This window comes from Bos javanicus, chromosome 19, assembly GCF_032452875.1.
Source record: "Bos javanicus breed banteng chromosome 19, ARS-OSU_banteng_1.0, whole genome shotgun sequence".
Classification (NCBI taxonomy): domain Eukaryota; kingdom Metazoa; phylum Chordata; class Mammalia; order Artiodactyla; family Bovidae; genus Bos; species Bos javanicus.
Genome location: NC_083886.1, coordinates 23,370,079 through 23,390,386, shown reverse-complemented (window position 1 = coordinate 23,390,386; position 20,308 = coordinate 23,370,079). Strand labels below are relative to the sequence as shown.

Sequence of the window (20,308 nt, the reverse complement as noted above, 5' to 3'; positions counted from 1 at the left end):
TACTTAATAATCCAACAGAAAATCTGAGAATTAATGAATCATAGTCTAAAGAAGACAGATGAGGCATTTACTTGATTATTCAAAATTCAGATAATAATTTCCCTATGCATAGGAAAAAGGTGAACCAATTGAGGACAGGTGGAACAGTTTGGTTTGCATTGAAACTCACAATTGGTTTTAGAGGCTATGATTTACAAGTAATTTCATGTATATTGTGCAGGAACTGGTAACTTCTGAGTCAGTCCTTTCCAATCTCCTTAGTTTCTTCCCTAAAGTGTGAAACTGACCACCACCTTTAAATAATGATTCTTACAAATTGGTTGTAACAGCTTGACTTCAGAAGCACAATTTCCAAAAAACATTTCATAATAAAAATGCACAACTTGTTTCCAGTGATAAAAAGTGATTTGTTCTGCAGAATCAAAAAGAAAACAAGAAAATATTTTAAAAGTTTTTCATACTGAAGAAATCATCTAATCCATCTCTAAGAAATCTAACATGGTCTCTTAAGAGGATTAAAAGCAAAAAGATACACATATAGAGAGAGAGAGAAAGAGAGAAACTAACACAGAGCCAGGCATGTAGCAACATTACACATTACATCCTTCTGTTTTTTTCTGACTAAAAAATTTAAAGCAAGGAATATCGGAATGTTAACCAAATCTTTTGGTTCAAGGCACGAAATTTCTTTACAAGTTCTATGTCAAGGCCTGCCAGAGTAAGACATTAGAAAAGCATACTGTCTCCAGGTCCTGGAAGGACTCCTGCTATAAGTAACTGATTTGGATTTATCTGGCTTTGGTTGTTCTCATTAAACCTACATGCTTATCAAAATTCCCTCAACCCTCCATCAAAGGTCATATTCCACACAGCTGTCCCAGCCTGGAGAAGAATTTATTACTGATCTAATAGAGTTACATGCAGACTGTACCTGTGCAGTGACAGCACAGATGACAGCAAGAGTTCTTTAAATGAACTGATGATGATAGGATTTTCTAAAATATATCAGAGCTTTTAGAGATTAAAATACACGCATCGTCACCACCCCAGCCTCTCTGCCTGTACAGGAACCAGCAAGCTGTGAGAGCATCATCACACGAGGCAGGCCTCACGGGTGCCGGCCAAGAATCACCGACGCTTGCTGCATGTGATGTCTGCGGTTAACCTGTCGCCTTTGGTTTCTTTTGTGCCGCAAACCATTCATCACTTTTATCTCCTGCAATTGCCTGTAGAAACGAAATTGGAATTACTTAAGTCTCAATCCAGAAAATAAAACTTACGATCTACTTCGTACCTCACTGCCCACAATCAAGAAATTAATAATTACAAGATGTTCACTCAGTAGAGTCTTGTGTTTACTTTGACAGAGGTTGCTGTTGGGTATCGAGCAATTGCTTGTCAGTTCTCACTGTGCAGAGTAAAGGGCAGAGCCTGCAGCCAGGAAGTGTGGCTGACAGCTGGCTGGAGAGCAAGGCCGAGCACACCAGGCTGCGGCCTCTTTGGAACAGAAAGTGCTGGCACTCTTAGCATCTCGGTAGGCTCCCAAGAAATCTTTATTTTTATTTGACTGTGCCACATAGCACGTGGGATCTTAGTTCCCCCACTGCACATCGAACTCACGCTTCCCTGCAGCGGAAGCACGGAGTCTTCAGCACTGGACTACCAGGGAAGCCCCCTCTCAAGAATCTTTAGTGCTCAGGAGACTCAGTCTAATCATGAGACCAAATGTGAAAAGTTATTCTGACATTTTAGTCATGAGCTTGGAACTGATTCCTTTTCCCACACCTCCTATTTCACTGATGTTGGTACTATTTCATTTGGGGCCACTTAACTAAAAAAAGCTTTTTTAAGAAACAGTATGCTTTGGTTCCACCAGAGTCCTTTTATTGTATTAGTCCATGGGGTTGAGGTCTTAGAAGGGGGCAGGGGAGTTGGCAGGAGCAGGGTTTACAACAGAAGTCTCCTAAAACTCCGGGTCAAATATAACCAAGTGTAAGCTAATTAGCTGTTTGGAAGGGAAATACATTCAAGAACTGAATCACAGTTAGGCCTCTGTTTCCACGGGTTCTGTGTCTGCAGATATGGAGGGCTGACTATGGGACTTGAGCATCCTAGGATTCTGGTATTCCCGGTGGGTCCTGGAACCCATCCCTATGGATACTAAGTGACAACTGTACCTTTAAAAATGCCAGTTTTCATTATGAGGCAGGTATTATGCTGGGTTCAGGTGTGGCAGCAGAGATCAAGTCTGACGCTTTGAGGAGCACATGAAATAGTTGAGGGTTCAGGTATGGAAACAGCTCTTTTGCAGGTGGATGTGTGTGCGTGTGTGTCCTGGTGTATAACAGGACCACAAAACCGTGATATCAGACCAGGGGAAACGAGTAACTAGCTGGCTGGAGAACTAGTGTAAAATCATTCATCTACTTCAGGAAGTCAAAAGATGTTGTCTGCAACTGAACATGAAGAAACAGTGAAGCTGAGAGTGGCTGCCATGGGCAGTGGGACTCAGAGATGGCATCACTGCATTTATATAGAATCTTAGTACTATCTGATTTTTCATTTCAATGAAAATACACACTCAGTCGCTAAGTCATGTCTGACTCTTTGCAACCCCATGGACTTCAGTCCACCAGGCTCCTCTGCTCATGGGATTCTCCAGGCAAGAATACTGGAGTGGGTTGCCATGTCCTGTTCCAGGGGATCTTCCCAACTCAGGGATTGAACCTGCATCTCCTATATTGGCAGGCAGATTCTTTACCACTGAGCCACCTGGGAAGCCCTTGATGAAAATAAAAGGTCTTATTTGTTTTGTGTGTTTCTGATTTTTAAACGCATTTTAAAAATACATTGGTGAATTTAAAAATCAAAACTATGCCAAAAAAGACCAAAACCTCCCCATATCCCAAAGACACAGATGTTTCTGTCTTCTAGGAGCCATTGAAAGTAGGAAAAAACAACAAACTGGTGTGAAAAACCCAAGAAAGCTTCTGAGTTTTGCAGGATGAGCGGAGTAAGTGGGGAGGGGAGAACGGAAAGCAGCCCTTGGGCGGAGGCCGGAGATCTACCTTGGTTAATGTAAGTGGTTCAGTGGGACTGAAAGGGGGTGAGTTGGGGGGAGGCAGCACACACGGTGGCCTGGAGCATCACGTGCTCTGCCAGAGCTCTGAGCTTATCTTGGAGGCAACAAAGGGCCATCAGAAGATTTAACAGTTTTTTTTTTTTTAACTTATTGGATTTATACTTTAGAAAGCCTACTGCTGGCATCAGAGATTAACTAGAAGCTGGGAGGAGGTTTGTGCAGTATTTGGAGGTGAAAATGAGAGCCTTTTCAAAAGAGAAGTAGACAGAGGATTTCCCAGGGAGAACTCTCAGCTCTTGGTGACTTGTTGCTAAGAGAATGTATCGGTGAGGAGCAACAGTATTCAGAAATGGCTCTGTGTGTAAATCTAAAAGTATTGTAAAAGAAAAAGCATATTAGGGACTTCCCTGGTGGACCAGTGGTTAAGAATCTGCCTTGCAATGCAGGGGACACAGGTTCAATCCCTGGCCAGGGAGCCAAGATCCCACATGCCCGGGGGCAACTAAGCCTGTGTACCGCAACTCCTGAAGCCCACACACCACCAATTAGAGTCCATGCACCGCACGACACAGCCAAACAAAGAAATGCTTTAAAAAAAAGCATATTAAATGTTAAAAGAAAAACTGGCTTTGAGGATTCTAGCTTAAACAACTGTGATAATAGATATACAGTAACTACCAGGGGAGGAAGCAGAGTACAAAAGAGGAAAAAAGAACTGCCTTTGAAACTGGAAAGACCTCTCTTTGGGCCCCTGCCCTGCTAACTTGTGGAATGTATAATACTGAGTGACTTATTCTTTTGAAACTCAGTTTCCTTATCTCAAAGGGGAATGCTATCCACCTTGCAAATTATGGTAAGAGTTACAGAATATAGGTAAGGCACTTAAGAACAGGTCAATGTAGGAGATGCTTAATAAATAGTAACTTTTGTTTTCCTATAATATTAACGAAGAATGGATCTGAAGTAAGACAAAGTAAGTTACAGGCATGTGGAGTTGTAGTGTTCATGGTTTGTCCAGGTTAGAGGTTCTTTGGCTGTAACACTAGTGTGACCCAAAAAGCACGAGGCATGAAAGGAAGAGTTGATAAACTGGACGGAAAGAAATGTCTTCTCTTCAAAAGACTCTATAAGAAAATAAACAGGCAAACCACTGAATGGGAAAAGTGCTCATCTTTACAGATTACCTAACAAATGACTTGTATCCAGAAGTCCAACCCATCGATAAGAAAGAGTCAAATTTTTTTAAAATGTGGATTTAAATGGACCTTGAAAAATACGCAAATATTCAAATGAGAAAAAGGACAGGATAATAAAATAATGTAAGCAAAGACACACAGAGTGAAAATAAATTCATATTTAGAGGTTAGAGAATGGCTAAAATGTAAAATACATCATTGGTGTGTCTACTGGCTGGTTTTTCATGAAACTCAATGGATCAGGTAAGTTATTCATATTGATATAGTCCAATCATATTAAAACCAATTAAAAAATACACAGAGCAGTAAAGAAACAAACAAAATACATGGGACAAATTAATATATAAAACCATTTTTAGATGGCCAGGGAAAATTTAATAACTGGATTTTAGGTGACATTAAGGATATATTGTTGATTTTTTTTGGCCATGCCATGTGGCATGGGGGATCTTAGTTCCTGGACCAAGGATCAAACCCATGTACCTTGTATCAGAAGCATGGAGTCTTAACCACTGGACCACCAGATAAGTCCCACATTGTTGATTTTTTAAGTGTGATGATGTCGCTGTGGTATACAAGGAAATTCCTTAACTTAAAATGTGTAAAACACATAAGTATTTACGGTTGAAATGACATGGCATCTGAAATTTGCCTTAAAATTCTCCAACAAACATCTCCACTGCCAAAAAAAGTGGGGTGGAAAGGAATGATGAAAAATTATGGCAGAGTTGATGGGTGATAATCACATAGGGATTTGTTGTTCTCTTTTGTGTATATTTGGAATTTTTAATCATAGCATCACCAACTCAATGGACACAAATCTGAGCAAATTCCAGGAGACAGTGGAGGACAGAGGAGCTTGGAGTGCCACAGTCCACACGGTCTCAAAGAGTCGGACACAACTTAGTGACTGAACAATAATTAAAAATAAAATTATGGCAAGAAATAGACAAAAAGAGAACACACAAATGCTGGTGAGGATTTAGAACAGCTGGAACTCTTCTATACATACACGACCGATAGTTTAAAATATTCAGTCACTTTGGACAACTGGCAGCTTCTTAGAAAGTAAAAGCAATTCTCCTCCCCTCACATTTACGCAAGAGAAATGAAACATAGGTCCATTAAACGAGTCACATGAGACTGTTCATAGCAGTCTTCCTTATAATAGATAAAAATCTGGAAAAAAATTCCAATGTCCACCACTGGAAGAATGGATAAGCAGATTACTACATCCACAAAACTCAGCAAAAGGAAAAAAAGAGAACTCTGGAATGTGCAATTACATGGAGGAATCTCAAAAATGTTATTGAAAGAAGCCATTCCATTTATATGAAGTCTAAGGATGGACAAAGCCAGTATGACAGAAATCAGAACAGTAGTTGCTGCTGGGAGGAGGAATTGGAAGCTAAAAACGGGCATAAGAGAACTTTCTATAATGATGAAAATGCTCTATATTTTGAGTAGTGAATATGAGTTTATGAAAGTATCAAAATTTATCAACATAAACACCAAATTTCTGTACACTTAAGTTCAATGTATTCTTTACCTTAGTAACAACGATCAAAAATGACTGTTTAGAGCTTAGAGGGGAGTGGGAACTAGAAATTAAGAAGACTAGAACAGATGATGGCTGAAGCTCAGAGCAGAGATAACCAGAGGAGCAGGTAACTTCTCAGAGAAAAGAAAGAATGTACGAGGAGAGTAAAAGACAGCCAGAGTGGGACCGTGGGCAACATCACTTCAGGACCAGTCACAGAAAAAGGTGCCTGTGGCTGAGGGGAAGCCGTCAGACAGACAGGAAGATGGCAGAGTCTCCAACATCAAGGGGGAAGAGAGATGAGGAAGTCGGTCAGTGATGAAACAGCAAGAACAGTCTAGCCAGTCTGGCAACTGAGAGGCCGGAGATTCTGTTTTTCCTTCGTGGTAACGTTTAGAAACACTAAAGCTTCTGTACATTTCTGGCTTTGACAAACCTCAACTGAGTGTCCGTTATTATGTCAGGAGTTTGCCAAGCACTATAAACCACATAATCCTGGGAGGCGGATAACCTTATTTCCTCGCATTTCTGTATAAGAAAACTGCAGTTTAGAGACTTCAAGTAAATTTCTTAAGGTCAGTCACATAGATACCAAGTGAAACCAGGACTGGTGGATTCATTCCTTTCAGCAGCAGCAACGCATTCACCGAGCACCGCCTACCTACGAGGTATGAGCGGGAAGCTGGGGAACGACACTACACAATGGCTTCGAAGGCTGCTAGATCATGTCTGATGAGGATGGAAAGCAGTTACTGGATTTGGCAAGAGGGAGGTCACTGATAATGTCAACGCGAGCGTTTCACCGTGTGATAGGAGCCAGTGCGAGACAGAGTGAAATGTGAATGGAAGGCAAGAAGTAGAAATGATACCGAAGAAATTAACACAACATTATGAATCAACTATACTTCAATAAAAAAAAAAAAAAAAAAACCAACTATGAGATAATAGCATTCATGGCCAAAGAAATCTGTGACTGTCTCCTCCATTTTGCAGGCACGAAATCTGGGTTCAGAGATGCTGGGAATCTGTGCTGAGATCCCCAGGCCACACAGCTTCATCTGGAGTGGCAGCCCTCACTCCCCTCCTCAGGAGCCTTGTCACTATGAGGCACAATCTGATGTACTTCCTCTGTTTTCCTTCTCATATTCTGAAAGCAAAATACCCGCTCTGCCTCAGAAAACAACTCCAATGAAGTTTCTTCTGCTGTCCCTCACCCCACCCTTCTCACCACCTGCAAACAACTAGCTTCTGTATTTCTTTCATTAAAAAGGGATGACTTACTCCATCAATCACTATCCTGACAAAATTAGACAGTAAACACACACACACACACACACACACACACACACACACACACACACACACACACAAAGAAGTAGAAATGGCGTGCAGGGAGATTTTTAGAAGGAACCTGGAGAATGGATATGGGGTGAATAAAGAGTTTTTCAAGATATTGGAGATCGTTTGTACGCTGGTGAGAATAATTCGCCAGGAAGGAAGAGGACGATGATGTAGAATGGAGAAGATATGACCAAGGGGCTAAGACAGTGAGAATGGATGGCGGTCGGGCACTTCCGGTCTCTGAGCAGAACAGTGATGTATTTAGCAGCAGTGGTTTCCTCAAGGCAGCCCGAAGGGAGGGATGGCGCAGATGCTGCACTGTGCCAAGAGTCACATAGGTGGTCATGAAGTTGACACAAGTCTCTGGCTCAAGTCACCCCAACAGCAAAATGACAGAGTTCTGAAAGTAAGAACTGCCCTTCTCCATACACATTATCCCCTTTGGCCAAAGGGGACAGGAATTTAGAAATGAGACTCACGTCATCCAATAATTTGTTTCCCTCTGGATCCACCTTTGAGAGTTCTCGAAATGCTTCATCCCCCACAAAGCAAATTTCATGTCCATCCTACACCAAGAGAGAAAAGAAATTTGGCAGAGAGACACCTCAGAAGAAAACCCTGGAGGCAGCCTGTCCCCTTCCTGGGTGATACTTACAGGGTCGGCCAAAATGATCACTTGCACGGTCGCCTTCCCTGGAGTGTCCAGACTCACCAGGGGAGTCAGAATCTTCTGGTTCTCCCTTTTCATCAAGTCTTCTAAGTCTGACAACTTGAGGAAAACAAAAAGGCACAGTGAGCAAGGGGTGCCACACCATGCTGGGGCCGTGGTCCCCGGCAGCCCTGGAGGACTCTCAGGTCAACCAGAGAGAACCCTGGCACCACCTGTTTGATTTCTATTATCTCAGCTGCTCTAGAGACAACTGCTGAACTTCATACCAAAGCCACAACGAGCATGAACCTGGAGCAGGGTGGGCCAGGGTTCCTAGCTCTTGGAAGTCACGAGTCACAGAGTTTCAACAGAAGACCTGGTACCAAACATTACCTCTTTCTGAGGGCAAGAAAAGGCAATGCGTCCAAAACCTGTTGCATGATCAACTTTCCCCGGGATGGCCCACAGCTCCAGCTTACACTGAAAAGACATGAGAAAGTGGGTTTATTTTTCAGAACAGGTCTCGTGATTAAAAAAAACCAGACAATTCAAACCAGGATAAAGAAATAAAGTAAATTCTAAGTCTCCCTCCTGCTGTCACTCCACTGGCAACCAATCAGCAGTTTCCTGTGTATCCTTCTAGATACACAGCACAGGCATATATCCTTAATTTTTTTTTTTCATACAAATGGTAACATAATTTATATATTATTCTTTCCTTTGTTTTTCTCTAATTAACGTTGCCATCTCAGCACATAAAGACCCATTTTTTTGATGGCTGCTTTAGTAGTCCATTCTATGCATGAACCATAAATCACTCAACTACTGAATCCTTGGAGCATTTAGGCTATTTCTTTCTTTCTTTTTCTTTTTTTTCTCCACACCGGGCCACTTGCAGGCTTTAGTTCCCCTACCAGAAACTGAACCCAGGCCCTCAGCAGTGAAAGCGTGGAGTCCTAACTAGTGGACCACCAGGGATTCCCTAGGTTATATCTTGCTATTACAAATAACGCCACAGAGATAAACTTGTACACACTCCTTTGTGCACATGTAGGATGAGTACGTCTATGAAATAAATTCTTAGTAGACTTGCTGGGTCAAAGTATAAGGACTATACCATGCTCAAATGTTACTTTTTTTTAAAAAAAAAGAGGAAAATAGATGATCATCACTGCATTAAGTCTTGCCTACATCTCCTCTGACTAAACAAATCCACTCCTGAAAGGATATATCTCCAAATATAAATAAAGGTAACATCTGGGTGGTGAGTTTCCTGGCAGTTTTTATTTTCTCCTTTCTGTTCTAAATACTGAATTACTATGAAGAAACTATGTGAATAACCTTCATGTCAACCTCATTTATAAGTCAAACCTAAAGTAACAGATTATTTCTTTCTAAGATCGTTCACCTGGTTATCAGCATAGCCCAGCAAAGCCCTCTGTTTCTTCTCATCTTCTTCATAAATTTTCATTCCCAGTAGATTAGACCAGTAGTTCAAGGACTTCTGAAGGTCAGACACTGCTAGAGTTACTTTTAATACAGGATCTGTAAGGTAACAAAACAGCAGAAATGGACAGGGCAGTGCAAAGGAATGGAACCGGCTCAGGTACATTTAAGAATTTAGTTTATGATAAGAAAGGGATTTTAGGTCAGTATGAAAGGGCACTGTTAAATAAACGGCATTAAGATAACTGGCTTCTTACGGTGGAAAGAAGTGACACCTTTAAACTAGATAGCAAAACACATTCCTGATGGGTTACAGGGTTAAGTTGAAAGAATGAAACCATGAAAATACTCAAAATAGGTGATTATTTAAACAATTTTGGGATAGAGAAAGATCTTTTTTTAATCTGACATCAAAGATAGAAAGATCATGAAGAAGAAAATGTGCTAGGTTAATCATACAAAATGGAAAACTTGTACACAACAACCAAAACAAGAATTACAATCAAAATTAAAGACTAAACTACAAAGTAGGAAACATCTTTTTTAACAACAAAAATGAGCAAGAAGTCCTTAATATTTAAGTCACCTTTCAACATTAATAGGAAAAAGATGCCCATCCTAGAAAAATAAGCAAAAGGAGGAACATGCAAAAGCACATTTAACCTCACAAAGTTAGAATTCAAATAAAACATTTTGTTATCTAATTGGCAAATGATTTTAAAAAGTTTACAGAGTTAACTATTACAGTGCAATGGGAAAAACCATAATGGCAGAGTGTAAATTAGTAATATTTCTGGGCAACAATTTTGACAGAATGTGTCTAAAATATGTCCCCTGCTTTTGAAAGAACAATCCCATTTTCAGCAATTAAGGAAATAATTGTGGATGTGTGAAGGGCTTTCACCAAAGACACTCATCACAGAGTTGCTCATGACAACGAGACACCAGGGACAAAGTGAATTTCTAACAACAGACAACTGTTTCTCTTCCTATGATGTCACACAGTAGAATCCCGTATGTATCCGATTATGTAATTAGTTCTTTGGATCAAAAAGTTGGAAGGATATACTCTAAAATGTTAACAGTGGTTATCTGTTTTCTTCTTTCTGCCTGTATGTCTAGGGAGAAAAAAAAATCTGTATTTTTGTAAAAAAGAATAACAGTTATATTAAAACGCTTAATATTACTGGAAACTTCTATCTTGTAAAGTGACTTTTGGAAGAGCTGTTCCAAGCCTACATCTGACTGTGGTAAACTCAGTGTAGTTTTCTTCCATTTTCACTGCCTTAGCCTGTGTGCTAGACTAGCAATACCATGACTAAAGCAAGGTGTCTGTCACAGGAACCTCTCCCTGGCAGATTTAAGTGTTCCCCATTCATTGAGAAATCAACAAATCCCAACTGACTCACACCCTGAAGGGATGCAGGGACAGGAATAGTTGCAGTGGGTGTGACTACACAAGAGTGATTCATTCCAAGGATGGACACTACCCAGACTGAGAGACCTGACTATACTACCAACCAGAGATTAAGGCTCCCACGGTGTTATCACTGCAAAGAACGAAAACATCTCAGGCCTCTGGGGCCCACCATTATTTTACACACTGAAGTATCATGAAGACTATGGAAAAAGTGTACTGCGAAATTCATGGCAGGAGTTAGATATCAAAGTTAGTATTTCAAGCACCAATCACCTATCAATAAAAATAGTCATGGAAATCCCTTACATCACCTGGGAAGTTCCAAAATACCATCTCTCAGTAAGTCCCACAGCACCAGTCTAACCTCCCACACTGGAATCATTGCCCTTTCTTCTTCTGAGCTCTGGATGAAAAGCATGTAACATTAGTCACAACCATCAGACTCAGTCTGAGGGGCATCTGGGAGCTGAGGCAGACCAGCGTGGGGGAAGAGAAGGTCTCCACTTTGGGGCTTGTGCTCACGGAGGGAATGGCTGGCACAAGTGCCCCTGCTATTCACCAGCTTTTTTTTCTTTTCCTTTTCTTGCTTTTGGTTCTTTCTTGGCAAAGCAGGTAGCAGAATTTTCAGCAATACACGTATGATGCATGAGGATGCCTCTGAGGTACTTGAAATGTAGCGCAGTTTCTCTCCTGCTCACTGTGGGGGTCAGCGTGGTGGGCTCCTCACCTCACTCACCTGTACTCACTGAGAACCAGCAATGTAATCTGGAAAACTGTCCTCAGCCAGGGGAGACGACTAACTGGTCTAAGGATAAATCTGCTTCTCTTGCCTGCCTATGACTGGTTCAGGAGCAGGGTATGTGAGTCGACTCTGACCAGGAAGTTTGCTAGAAGATTCTAGGAAAGTTTTGCTGCGCTTTTAAAGAAAAGCCACAGGAAGTCAGTTTCTCTTTCTCCTACCAGATGAAAGTGTGCGGGCAGGTAGCCCCAAATGCTACTGGCAGTCACCCTACCACCATGAGGGGGAGAAGCGGACCCCTGAGGACAAGAGGGTGGAGAGATCGATCTGGGTTTTTGATGCCATTGCTGAGCTGCTGGATCAACAAACCCTGAAGTCTCTCTGATCAAGACAACACATGCTCTATGAACTAAGACTTTTTTTTTAACCATTCAACCTAGAGGTAGGTTTTCTGATATTTGCAGCTGAAAGTATCCTACATCGACAAGTTACCAGTAGAACCGAACCAGTCCAGAACACTGATAGGGATGCGCTGAAGTTTTGACACGAGCATATAATTTCTTAAGAGGACAAGTAACAACACTGGCTTGGGAAAGACGAGTCATGTCAACACGGAGACTCCACAGGAGATGAAAGTCAAGTTCCCTCTCCCCTTCCTCCAGATGCCTTTAGACAGAGGGCTTTTGTCAGTCAAGATATAATTACCTGACTGAGGTGGACTACAGTCCTGCAAATAGAACTTATATCCTCCAGGGGCTTTGGTTTCAAACACACCGTCTCCCATTTCACTGAGCGGCCACTTCAGCTTCCTAGCGTTGCTGACAGCTTGCCTGGAAGCCACCGTGATACCCTAGGACAAATGACAGAACACAATCATCCGAGAGCATAATCGCAACAGATCTCCTTTAGAAGGTAATGAAGTAAAACCCCGCTGCCTTTATGTCAAACACCTAAGATTTAAGCAGCATTCAAAACTTTCTGCTAATTTTGAAGTCAGTCTTGGACATTTTTCTCCCACAAAGATTCCAAACGTTGTGGATGGTAGGCCAGAAATTCAAATGCCAGAGAAATTAGACCCATTGAATAACAAAAATCAGGCTTCCCTTGTGGCTCAGCTCGTAAAGAATCCACCTGCAATGTGGGAGACCTGGGTTCGATCCCTGGGTTGGGAAGATATTCTGGAGACGGGAAAGGCTACCCACTCCAGCATCCTGGCCTGGAGAATTCCATGGACTGTGAATTCCATGGGGTCGCAAAGAGTAGTCAGACACGACTGAGCGACTTTCACTTTCACTAACAGAGAAAATTCCCCCTCATTTTCAAGATCTGGTCAGAGAAATCTTGATCTTATCCTTGGCTTGCCAGCTACCTAAACTTTTTTGCTTTTTACTTTTAAAACCAAAAAATATAAACAACTATCAAGGCATCCTTTATTTAAGTGTAATCAAAATACCTAAGAATGTACACTATGCCTTCCAATATATCTGGCCTTGTTTCTAGCTTGGATGGCAGATCAGCCTCTGCCTTCAGTCTTGTTAATCCATCAGCCACTCTGCGACTGGAGTAAACATTCTGAAACCCACCCTACTGTCTGCCCTCAAGACGGCAATCCCATGTTGTCATTCTTCCGCTTAAAACCCTTGATGGCTCTTCATTTTACCCTGGGATGGCTTACAATGGCCTAAAAGGGCCAAGACGATCTGACCCAGGTCATTTATTTTTGGCTGTGTTGGGTCTTTGTTGCCATGAGAGTTTCTCTCTAGTGTGGGGAGCAGGGGCTCCTCTCTAGACGTGGTGTGAGGACTCCTCACTGCGGTGGCTTCTCTTGTTGCAAAGCATGGGCTCTGGGGTGGGTGGGTGTCAGCAGTTGCAGAACGTGGGTTTGGTAGTCGCAGCTCCCAGGCTCTAGGGTGCAAGCTCAACGTCTGTGGCACACGGGCTTGGCTGCTCCAAGACATGTGGGATCTTCCTGGGCCGGGATCGAAACTGCATCTTCTGCACTGCCAGGTGGACGCCTTACCCCTGAGTCGCCAGGGCAGCCTCGCCCCTGACCCAGGTCACTTCTGAGCCCGTCTCCTCCCCCTTTACCCTTCTCCACCGTCCTCTAGGCATTTTCTCAAACATGCTGTTTGAGGGCTTTTCCACTGGCTGTTTTCTAGCTGAAATGCTCTTCCCTGAGACACTCACACAGCTAACTCCTATCCTCTTCAAGCCTTTGTTCAAATGTCACCTTCTCACGGGAAGCTACTCTCAACACCCTACTCGAAACTGGTCATTCGCACCTACCCCCAAGCTCCTTTTCTCTCTCCGTTCTTTGCCCACTGCAATGATCATATTTAAAACAATGTTAGGTTATTTATTTATTTATTCATTCATTCAAATTTATTATTTATCGTCTGTCAGGCTGTGGGCCCCTCTCCTTGGTTCATGGCACCAAGTTGGTTTTTCCCTTTTTTCTCTGCCTGATTTAAATTTGGAGCATAAACAGAAAGATAAGAAGAAACACAGAGCTGCTCACATGCACTGAAGCACCAAATCCTATGACTGCTATCTCTGACCTCTCTCAAATCCATCTACTCTCCCTCCCACTGCTGTCACTGTATAACCTTTGGGCTGGCTGCCTTCCTTTCAGTCTCGCTCCCTGCCAACCCAACCTCCCTGCTCTAGCCAGGGGTTCTTGGATACTGCAAATTCTGTGTTATGCTCCTGCTTAAAAATGGCTCCACTCTGCTTTTAGAAGGACAACTAAGTGTCCTGATATGATGCGTCCCCAGGGTACTCCTCCAGCCTCAACTCTACCCTCTCTCTCCTCCACACACTAAGCTCCAGCCAGATTGCTCGACTCACAGTTCTCTGAGCGCCAGGCTCCCCCTCACCTCCAGGCCTGTGCACGTCTCCCTCACCTGGCTCGCATGTCTCCTCCAGGGAGCCTTCCCTGAACTCTCACCCATCAGAGAACAGGCTGGAGACTCCTCCTGTGTGTTTCCACATCCCCCTGTTCCTACCCCAATCTGACACTTGTCACACTGTATTCCTGTTCTCTTTACTTGTTTCCCCCATCAGACGGGGAGCTCCTTAGGCCAGGAAACATGCTCCACTCTCTACTGTATCCCCAGCATCTAACAAGGGATATGCCATAGAGCAAGTCACAAGAAATATGTTAGATGAATTAGTCAGTGGCACGGAGAGTGAGAAAAAGAAACAGAAATATATTAAGTCTGAGCCATCCTTTCCATTTACAAAACACTTTTGCAGATATCAGACCCTTGTACAAACTTCCATCTAGTTACCTTTATTTTAATGTGTCAATGAGTTAATGAATGAGTTAACAGGAATAATGAGAGCAAATGACCAAAATAACATGAGGTAGATTTCCTGGGCAGATCCTGAGTCAGAACGAATTACTCCACTCCTGCTGTGTATCTGGGCCCAGTGACACTGTATCTCGCAGTAACTGATTAGCAAGTGGTAGATACAGATAGGACAGACTAAAGGGACAAAGTAGGTGATTAAACAGTGAATCCCACTACGGGACTGTAAGGAGAAAAAAATATGGGAGACCCCTGTAAGCTAATGATTACTCAAGGAAGCAAGTGAGCTTAACCACAAAACCAGGCAGGACTTGCTTAGTAACAAAACCATGCAACTGAAGTGTGGGACATGCCCTCAAAGAATAAGACAATGGTGGCACGAGACCCACATCCTGACCAGCGCGCTCAGTCAGTTAATGATCCCTAGGACAAGATCTCTGCATACAAAAAAAAAAAAAACCAGTAATTTGTGGACCTAGCTTGACCATGTAGGGATAAGAAAACTGCCCTGCCCAACCTGGAGGAGGAGCTGATGATGGGAGCATAATATTTACTCAAGAAACACAAAATTCTCTCCTTCTACACTTTTTCTTTGATTATAAAACTGTAGCCCACCAAGTTCTTGGGACATGGCATCTCTTGCCTGCCCACTTGTAAGCCTCACAAGCATCCTGTTCTAATAAATCGCTTATCTATCACTTTAGCTGGAGTTGAATTCTTTTCTGTGCTGAGTCATAAAAGACTATGGCACCAGAGCTCTTCAGAGCCCCCTGAACAACACCCAGTGGTTTCAATACTGTTACTATAATAGATGCACAATAACTTGAGGTCCTGAATGAATGAATACAGTGTATGCAATGCCACTTTTTTATCCTTAAAACCTTGTCAGATTTTTCTGTGGCTGGGACTGACTGTAATCGCCTGAACCAATCACAACTGTCCATTAGAGAGAAAACATTTCTCTGGATGGTGCTGGGAATCTGATGAACCAATGACTCTGGCCCCTCCACCTCTCATGGTTCAGCCATTCCCCAAGGGGAGGCCTGTCTCCTTCAAAGCTGTCTCTACATCTCGAACTTGATTTCTAAATGCTGGGAGAACACATTTCATCCTGAAGCCAGCTTGGAGACAAGATGCCCAAGCAGGTTTTTTGGTTTTGTTCTTTTTTATTTTTTTTAATATTCAATACATTTTTATTTATTATCATTATTTTTTAAATTGGAATATAACTGCTTCACCACATTGTGTTAAGCTTCTGCTGTGCAACATGAATCAGCTAACTGTATACCTAGATCCCCTCCTCGTGAGCCTCCCTCCCACACCCCACCCCAGTTTAGTTCTTTTTTAAATAGAAATCATGAAACTGATTACTAAACCATGCCCAAAGTCATCAATTCAGTTAGTCATCATTATCTACAGCTGTCTCAGTGACCTCTCAAACATAAAGCCAAAAACTGGCTAGAACAAAATGATATTTACCAGGAAGTCATTGCCAAGCTGGTAGCTGCCGATGCCGTAATTGTAAGTCAGCTCTGTGACAAAGTGATCATCCTCAGGTCCATACCCCACCATTGTTTTACTCCACTTCCCATCATAAGGCCTAGAAAAGTGAAAAGAAAAAAAAAAAAATCCAACCCAGTGATCACAGACAAAAATCTGCTTCAGGCCGCTCTCAGAGAGCTATTGGAACAAGAAGTGGGCAGTCCCCTCTGACCCTCCAAGTACCTGTAAGGACGTGACGGCCCCGTCAACAGAGGCTCCCAGGACCACCCGTCTGGCACTTACTTGAGGGAAAGACTCATCTACCTTTCCTTGAAAACAGGGAGCTGCATCCTGTAGGGACAGTTCTCCCACCTGACCTTAACTTATGTTTTGCATATTTGTCAACAAGCATGCAACTCCCATCAGGCCTTGGAATTTCAGGCCATGACTACTGAGCTTAACTAAGAGATACTCGATAAGACATTGCTTCATCCACAGAATACATTTCTTTGTGACCCTGAAGCTGCCTCCCTAATTTCTTATTTCTGTTTTTTATTGCCTCCTTAATTTCCGCTGCTGCCTTCTACCTGCTTTGAGAAACTGCTTTCTATTCTCCAGGAGTATTCAAACCTTAAGGAGATGTTAAGAAACAAAGTGTCATACCCATTACAGGCAGCTTTGCAGCCGTCCTGGAATTCCTCATGCCGAAGAATCTGGTAAGGGAATTAGAATAAATGGTAAAGTTTTCTTCATACTGCACACCACATATTTAGCACAAACTAAAATGTCAAAACACAGAGATTATCATTTGCAGGCTTTTACATTTAAGATGAACAGAAGATGACGAGCTGGATATACTTCCCAGGCTAGAAAATGAGGTAAGGGAGCGTGGCTTGATGCTGGGCTTCCCTGGTGGCTCAGTGGTAAAGAATCCGCCCGCAGTGCAGAAGATACAGTTTTGATCCCTGGTGCAGAAAGATCCCACATGTTGCTGAGCAATTAAGCCCTTGGGCCCCACCTACTGAGCCTGTGCTCTAGAGCCCGGGAGCTGCAACTACCGAGGCCCGTGCTCTGTGACACAAGGAGCCATGGTGCCGCAGCTAAAGCAGTCCCCACTCGCTACAACCAGGGAAGAGCCCAGGCAGCAATGAAGACCCAGCACGGCCGGAAAAAAAGGAACAGCTTGATAGCAAGGGTCAGGCAGCCAAGCAAAGCTGTGAAATGTACTTACATCAGGAAGCGGTAATGTGCAGTTAAAAAAAAAGCGTGGCCTTCACTTAGTTGTGATAGGGACAGAGTAAAGGGACAAAGTAGTTGATTCAATAGTGAATCCCAGTAGGGGACTGTAGGTAGAAAAAATATGGGAGACCCTGTAAATGATTACTCAAGAAAGCAGGTTTGTGTAACCACAAAACCAGGCAGGCTTGCTCAGTAACAAAGCCATGCCACAGAAGCACAAGATATGCCCCCAACAATAAAACACTGGTGGCACGAGAGCCACATTCTGCCCAGTAAGCTCAGTAAGTTAAAGATCCCTAGGACTCGCTCTCTGCACACATAAGAAATAATAATTTGTGGACCTAGCTTGACCACCTAGAGACAAGAAACCCCCTTGCCCAACCTGGAGGAGGAGCTGATGATGGAAGCATGATGTCTACTCAAGAAACACAAAGTTCTCTCCCTCCCCAGTTTTCCTTTGATTATAAAACTGTAGCCCACTGAGTTCTTGGGGCATGGTATCCCTTCCCTGCCTGCTTGAAAACTCACAAGCATCCTATTCTAATAAATTGCTTTTTATCTATCACTTTGCCTCTGGTTGAATTCTTCCTGCATAGAGACATAAAGGACTAGGGTACTGAGAGCTCACTGGAGCACCCCAAAATGACATCAAATGGTTTCAGTTGCATAACTCTGAGAACAACATATTAGGGTCTGAGTCTAATATCTTATGAAAATAGATAATTTATTAAAGCATTTGACACAGAGCCTACTACACAGTATGATCTCAATGTGTCAGTTTCCATTTTCCTTTTTGAGCCCTACAGCTACTGCTGCAGTTCAAGCTCTCATCACACCTCTCACAGACTACTGGAAATCATCCTTATTGATCTTTCCTTAAAGCCACCATAAAATTAAGCCCCTAAAGCACAGCTCTCATCACATCACTGCCCTGTTCCAAAATGTAAGAGAGCTCCCCATTTACTATGACATAAAATCCAAATTCCTTAGCATATTATTCAAGATACTATAAGAAGCAGTTCCAAGCTATTTGTCCTGGTATCCCATCTCCTCAACTTCAACTAAGTAATCTAAGCTAAAGGCACGTAAATCTAGTTACGTTTCCCAAACATATCTTACTTGTGCATTAGCTGTTCAGATCTATAATCTAGGTCTGTGGAAATCCTATCTTTAGGGGTCAACTCAAGTACAAGGTCTCTATGAATTATTTCCTGAGGACCCAGGTCAGAGTTAAATCTCTCCTCTTGTACTTTTATAATAATGATAGCTAATACTCACATAATACAAACCACATGTCAAATACTACATATATAATAACACTTAATCTTTACAACCACCCTTTAATCAATGAGGAAACACTTTAAGGGAGAGTTTTGTGGTTTTCTATCACCACATTTTAACTTCCATTACCATCTGCAAAGTACAAATACAATTCCCACCAAACCAGGATCTTAACTGAGGACAGATAACAGGGTCACTTTCATCTTTGTCACCAAAGCCCAAAACAGAACCATGAAATAGGTGATATTCTTTAAATGATTGATGAATTTAGGTAATTCCCTTTGTACTCTGCAGTGTCTCTACATTAAGTCTTACTCTTGCACACTGTAAACAATGTTGCCTGCAATTCCATTTCAACAAGGATCAAACCATCAGCTAATGCAGTTGCTCACCAACAGCACACCCTGAGGGGAATTCAGGATGGAAAAATAACAAGAAGCATTCTCTGCTTTTGGATTCTGGTCCTAGACATTTAAGATACATTTCTAAGGAAAAATTTCAAGGTACTCAGAACCCATCTTGCCACGCACAGAAAAGCACTAAAACCATTAACTTGAGCTGCCTATTTCTGTGCTTAATAGTAATCTTTTGATGTTCCTACATGGTTTTGGGTTCTTCCCCATCTTCAAGCAAAAATCTCATATACCTTCTAACTCCTCCCTTGCCTCTTCAGATCAGTTCCTCAGAGCTATCGAGAGGCTGTCTTCCACACTAGAGTCCTTAGGAAGGTCCCCAAATAAAAATTAACTCAAAAATCTTAGGTTGTTAATTTTTCCTTCAGTTGACAACATCTAAAGTCCCTCCGTAGCAGGAGCCTTCCAACAGCTTCCACCTGTGCTTGCCACCCAGGTGATCTCTGCAGAATCACAGCTGGGGAGATGCCACTTCTAGGTGTTGGAAAGGAGAATGGATTCTGATTTCACACTTCTGAGACAAGCTGGATCGTTCACCTAGACAGAGTGAGTGATCCATTCAAACCAGCCCCAAGAAAAGTAGAGCTCTGAATTATGCTGGTATCTAAAACCAAAAGGCTCCAAATCAGAAGAGTCATTGTTTACTGGAAGAGTATTACGTAACCTTTTATTTACTATCTTTCTCACAGACTGGAAACTTCGCAAAGACAGGAATAAACATTCGTTAAACAACTTAAACTGAAAGGACCTGTGTGCGCACACAGTCGGCAACTAGTAAGTGTGAGCCCCCTTTCAAAGTCCATCTAACCCAAGCCGCAATTCGTGATGCTTCCTGAACCTGAAAACCACAGAGTTAATGGGAAGTCCTGGGGCTAAGGTCCGACACCCGAATTCGCAGTGAAATTCACATCGCACCCCTTTCTCCTCCCTCGGCCAGGTGGGGTTCAGTCACTCGCACCCCCCTCGAGCTCCAGCCCCTCTCCGCCCCGCCTGCACCTTCATCCCCAGGACATCGCGATAGAAACACGCCGTCTCGAAGCGGTTTCCCACTTTGAACACGAAGTGCAGAGCTCTGCGATTCGCCATGACCACCTACACTACCACCGATCACGCGTACGGCGGCGCACAAACCACAGCTGACGCCGGCGCGTTAGTGACGTCACTGGCCG

At 42.7% G+C, this 20,308-nt stretch overlaps 1 protein-coding gene across 1 annotated transcript; it reads right to left on the bottom strand.

The window, feature by feature from the left end:
• Positions 1 to 46: 46 nt before the first annotated feature.
• Positions 47 to 20,298, bottom strand: GLOD4 (glyoxalase domain containing 4). The gene is made up of 9 exons (XM_061389541.1): positions 20,136 to 20,298; positions 16,870 to 16,919; positions 16,204 to 16,324; positions 12,119 to 12,263; positions 9,217 to 9,353; positions 8,202 to 8,288; positions 7,815 to 7,928; positions 7,639 to 7,725; positions 47 to 1,226 (listed from the first exon to the last, which is right to left on the bottom strand). The coding sequence occupies exons 1-9, from the start codon at positions 20,223 to 20,225 to the stop codon at positions 1,161 to 1,163; spliced, it is 897 nt and encodes a 298-aa protein (XP_061245525.1). The 5' UTR covers positions 20,226 to 20,298; the 3' UTR covers positions 47 to 1,160.
• Positions 20,299 to 20,308: the final 10 nt, after the last annotated feature.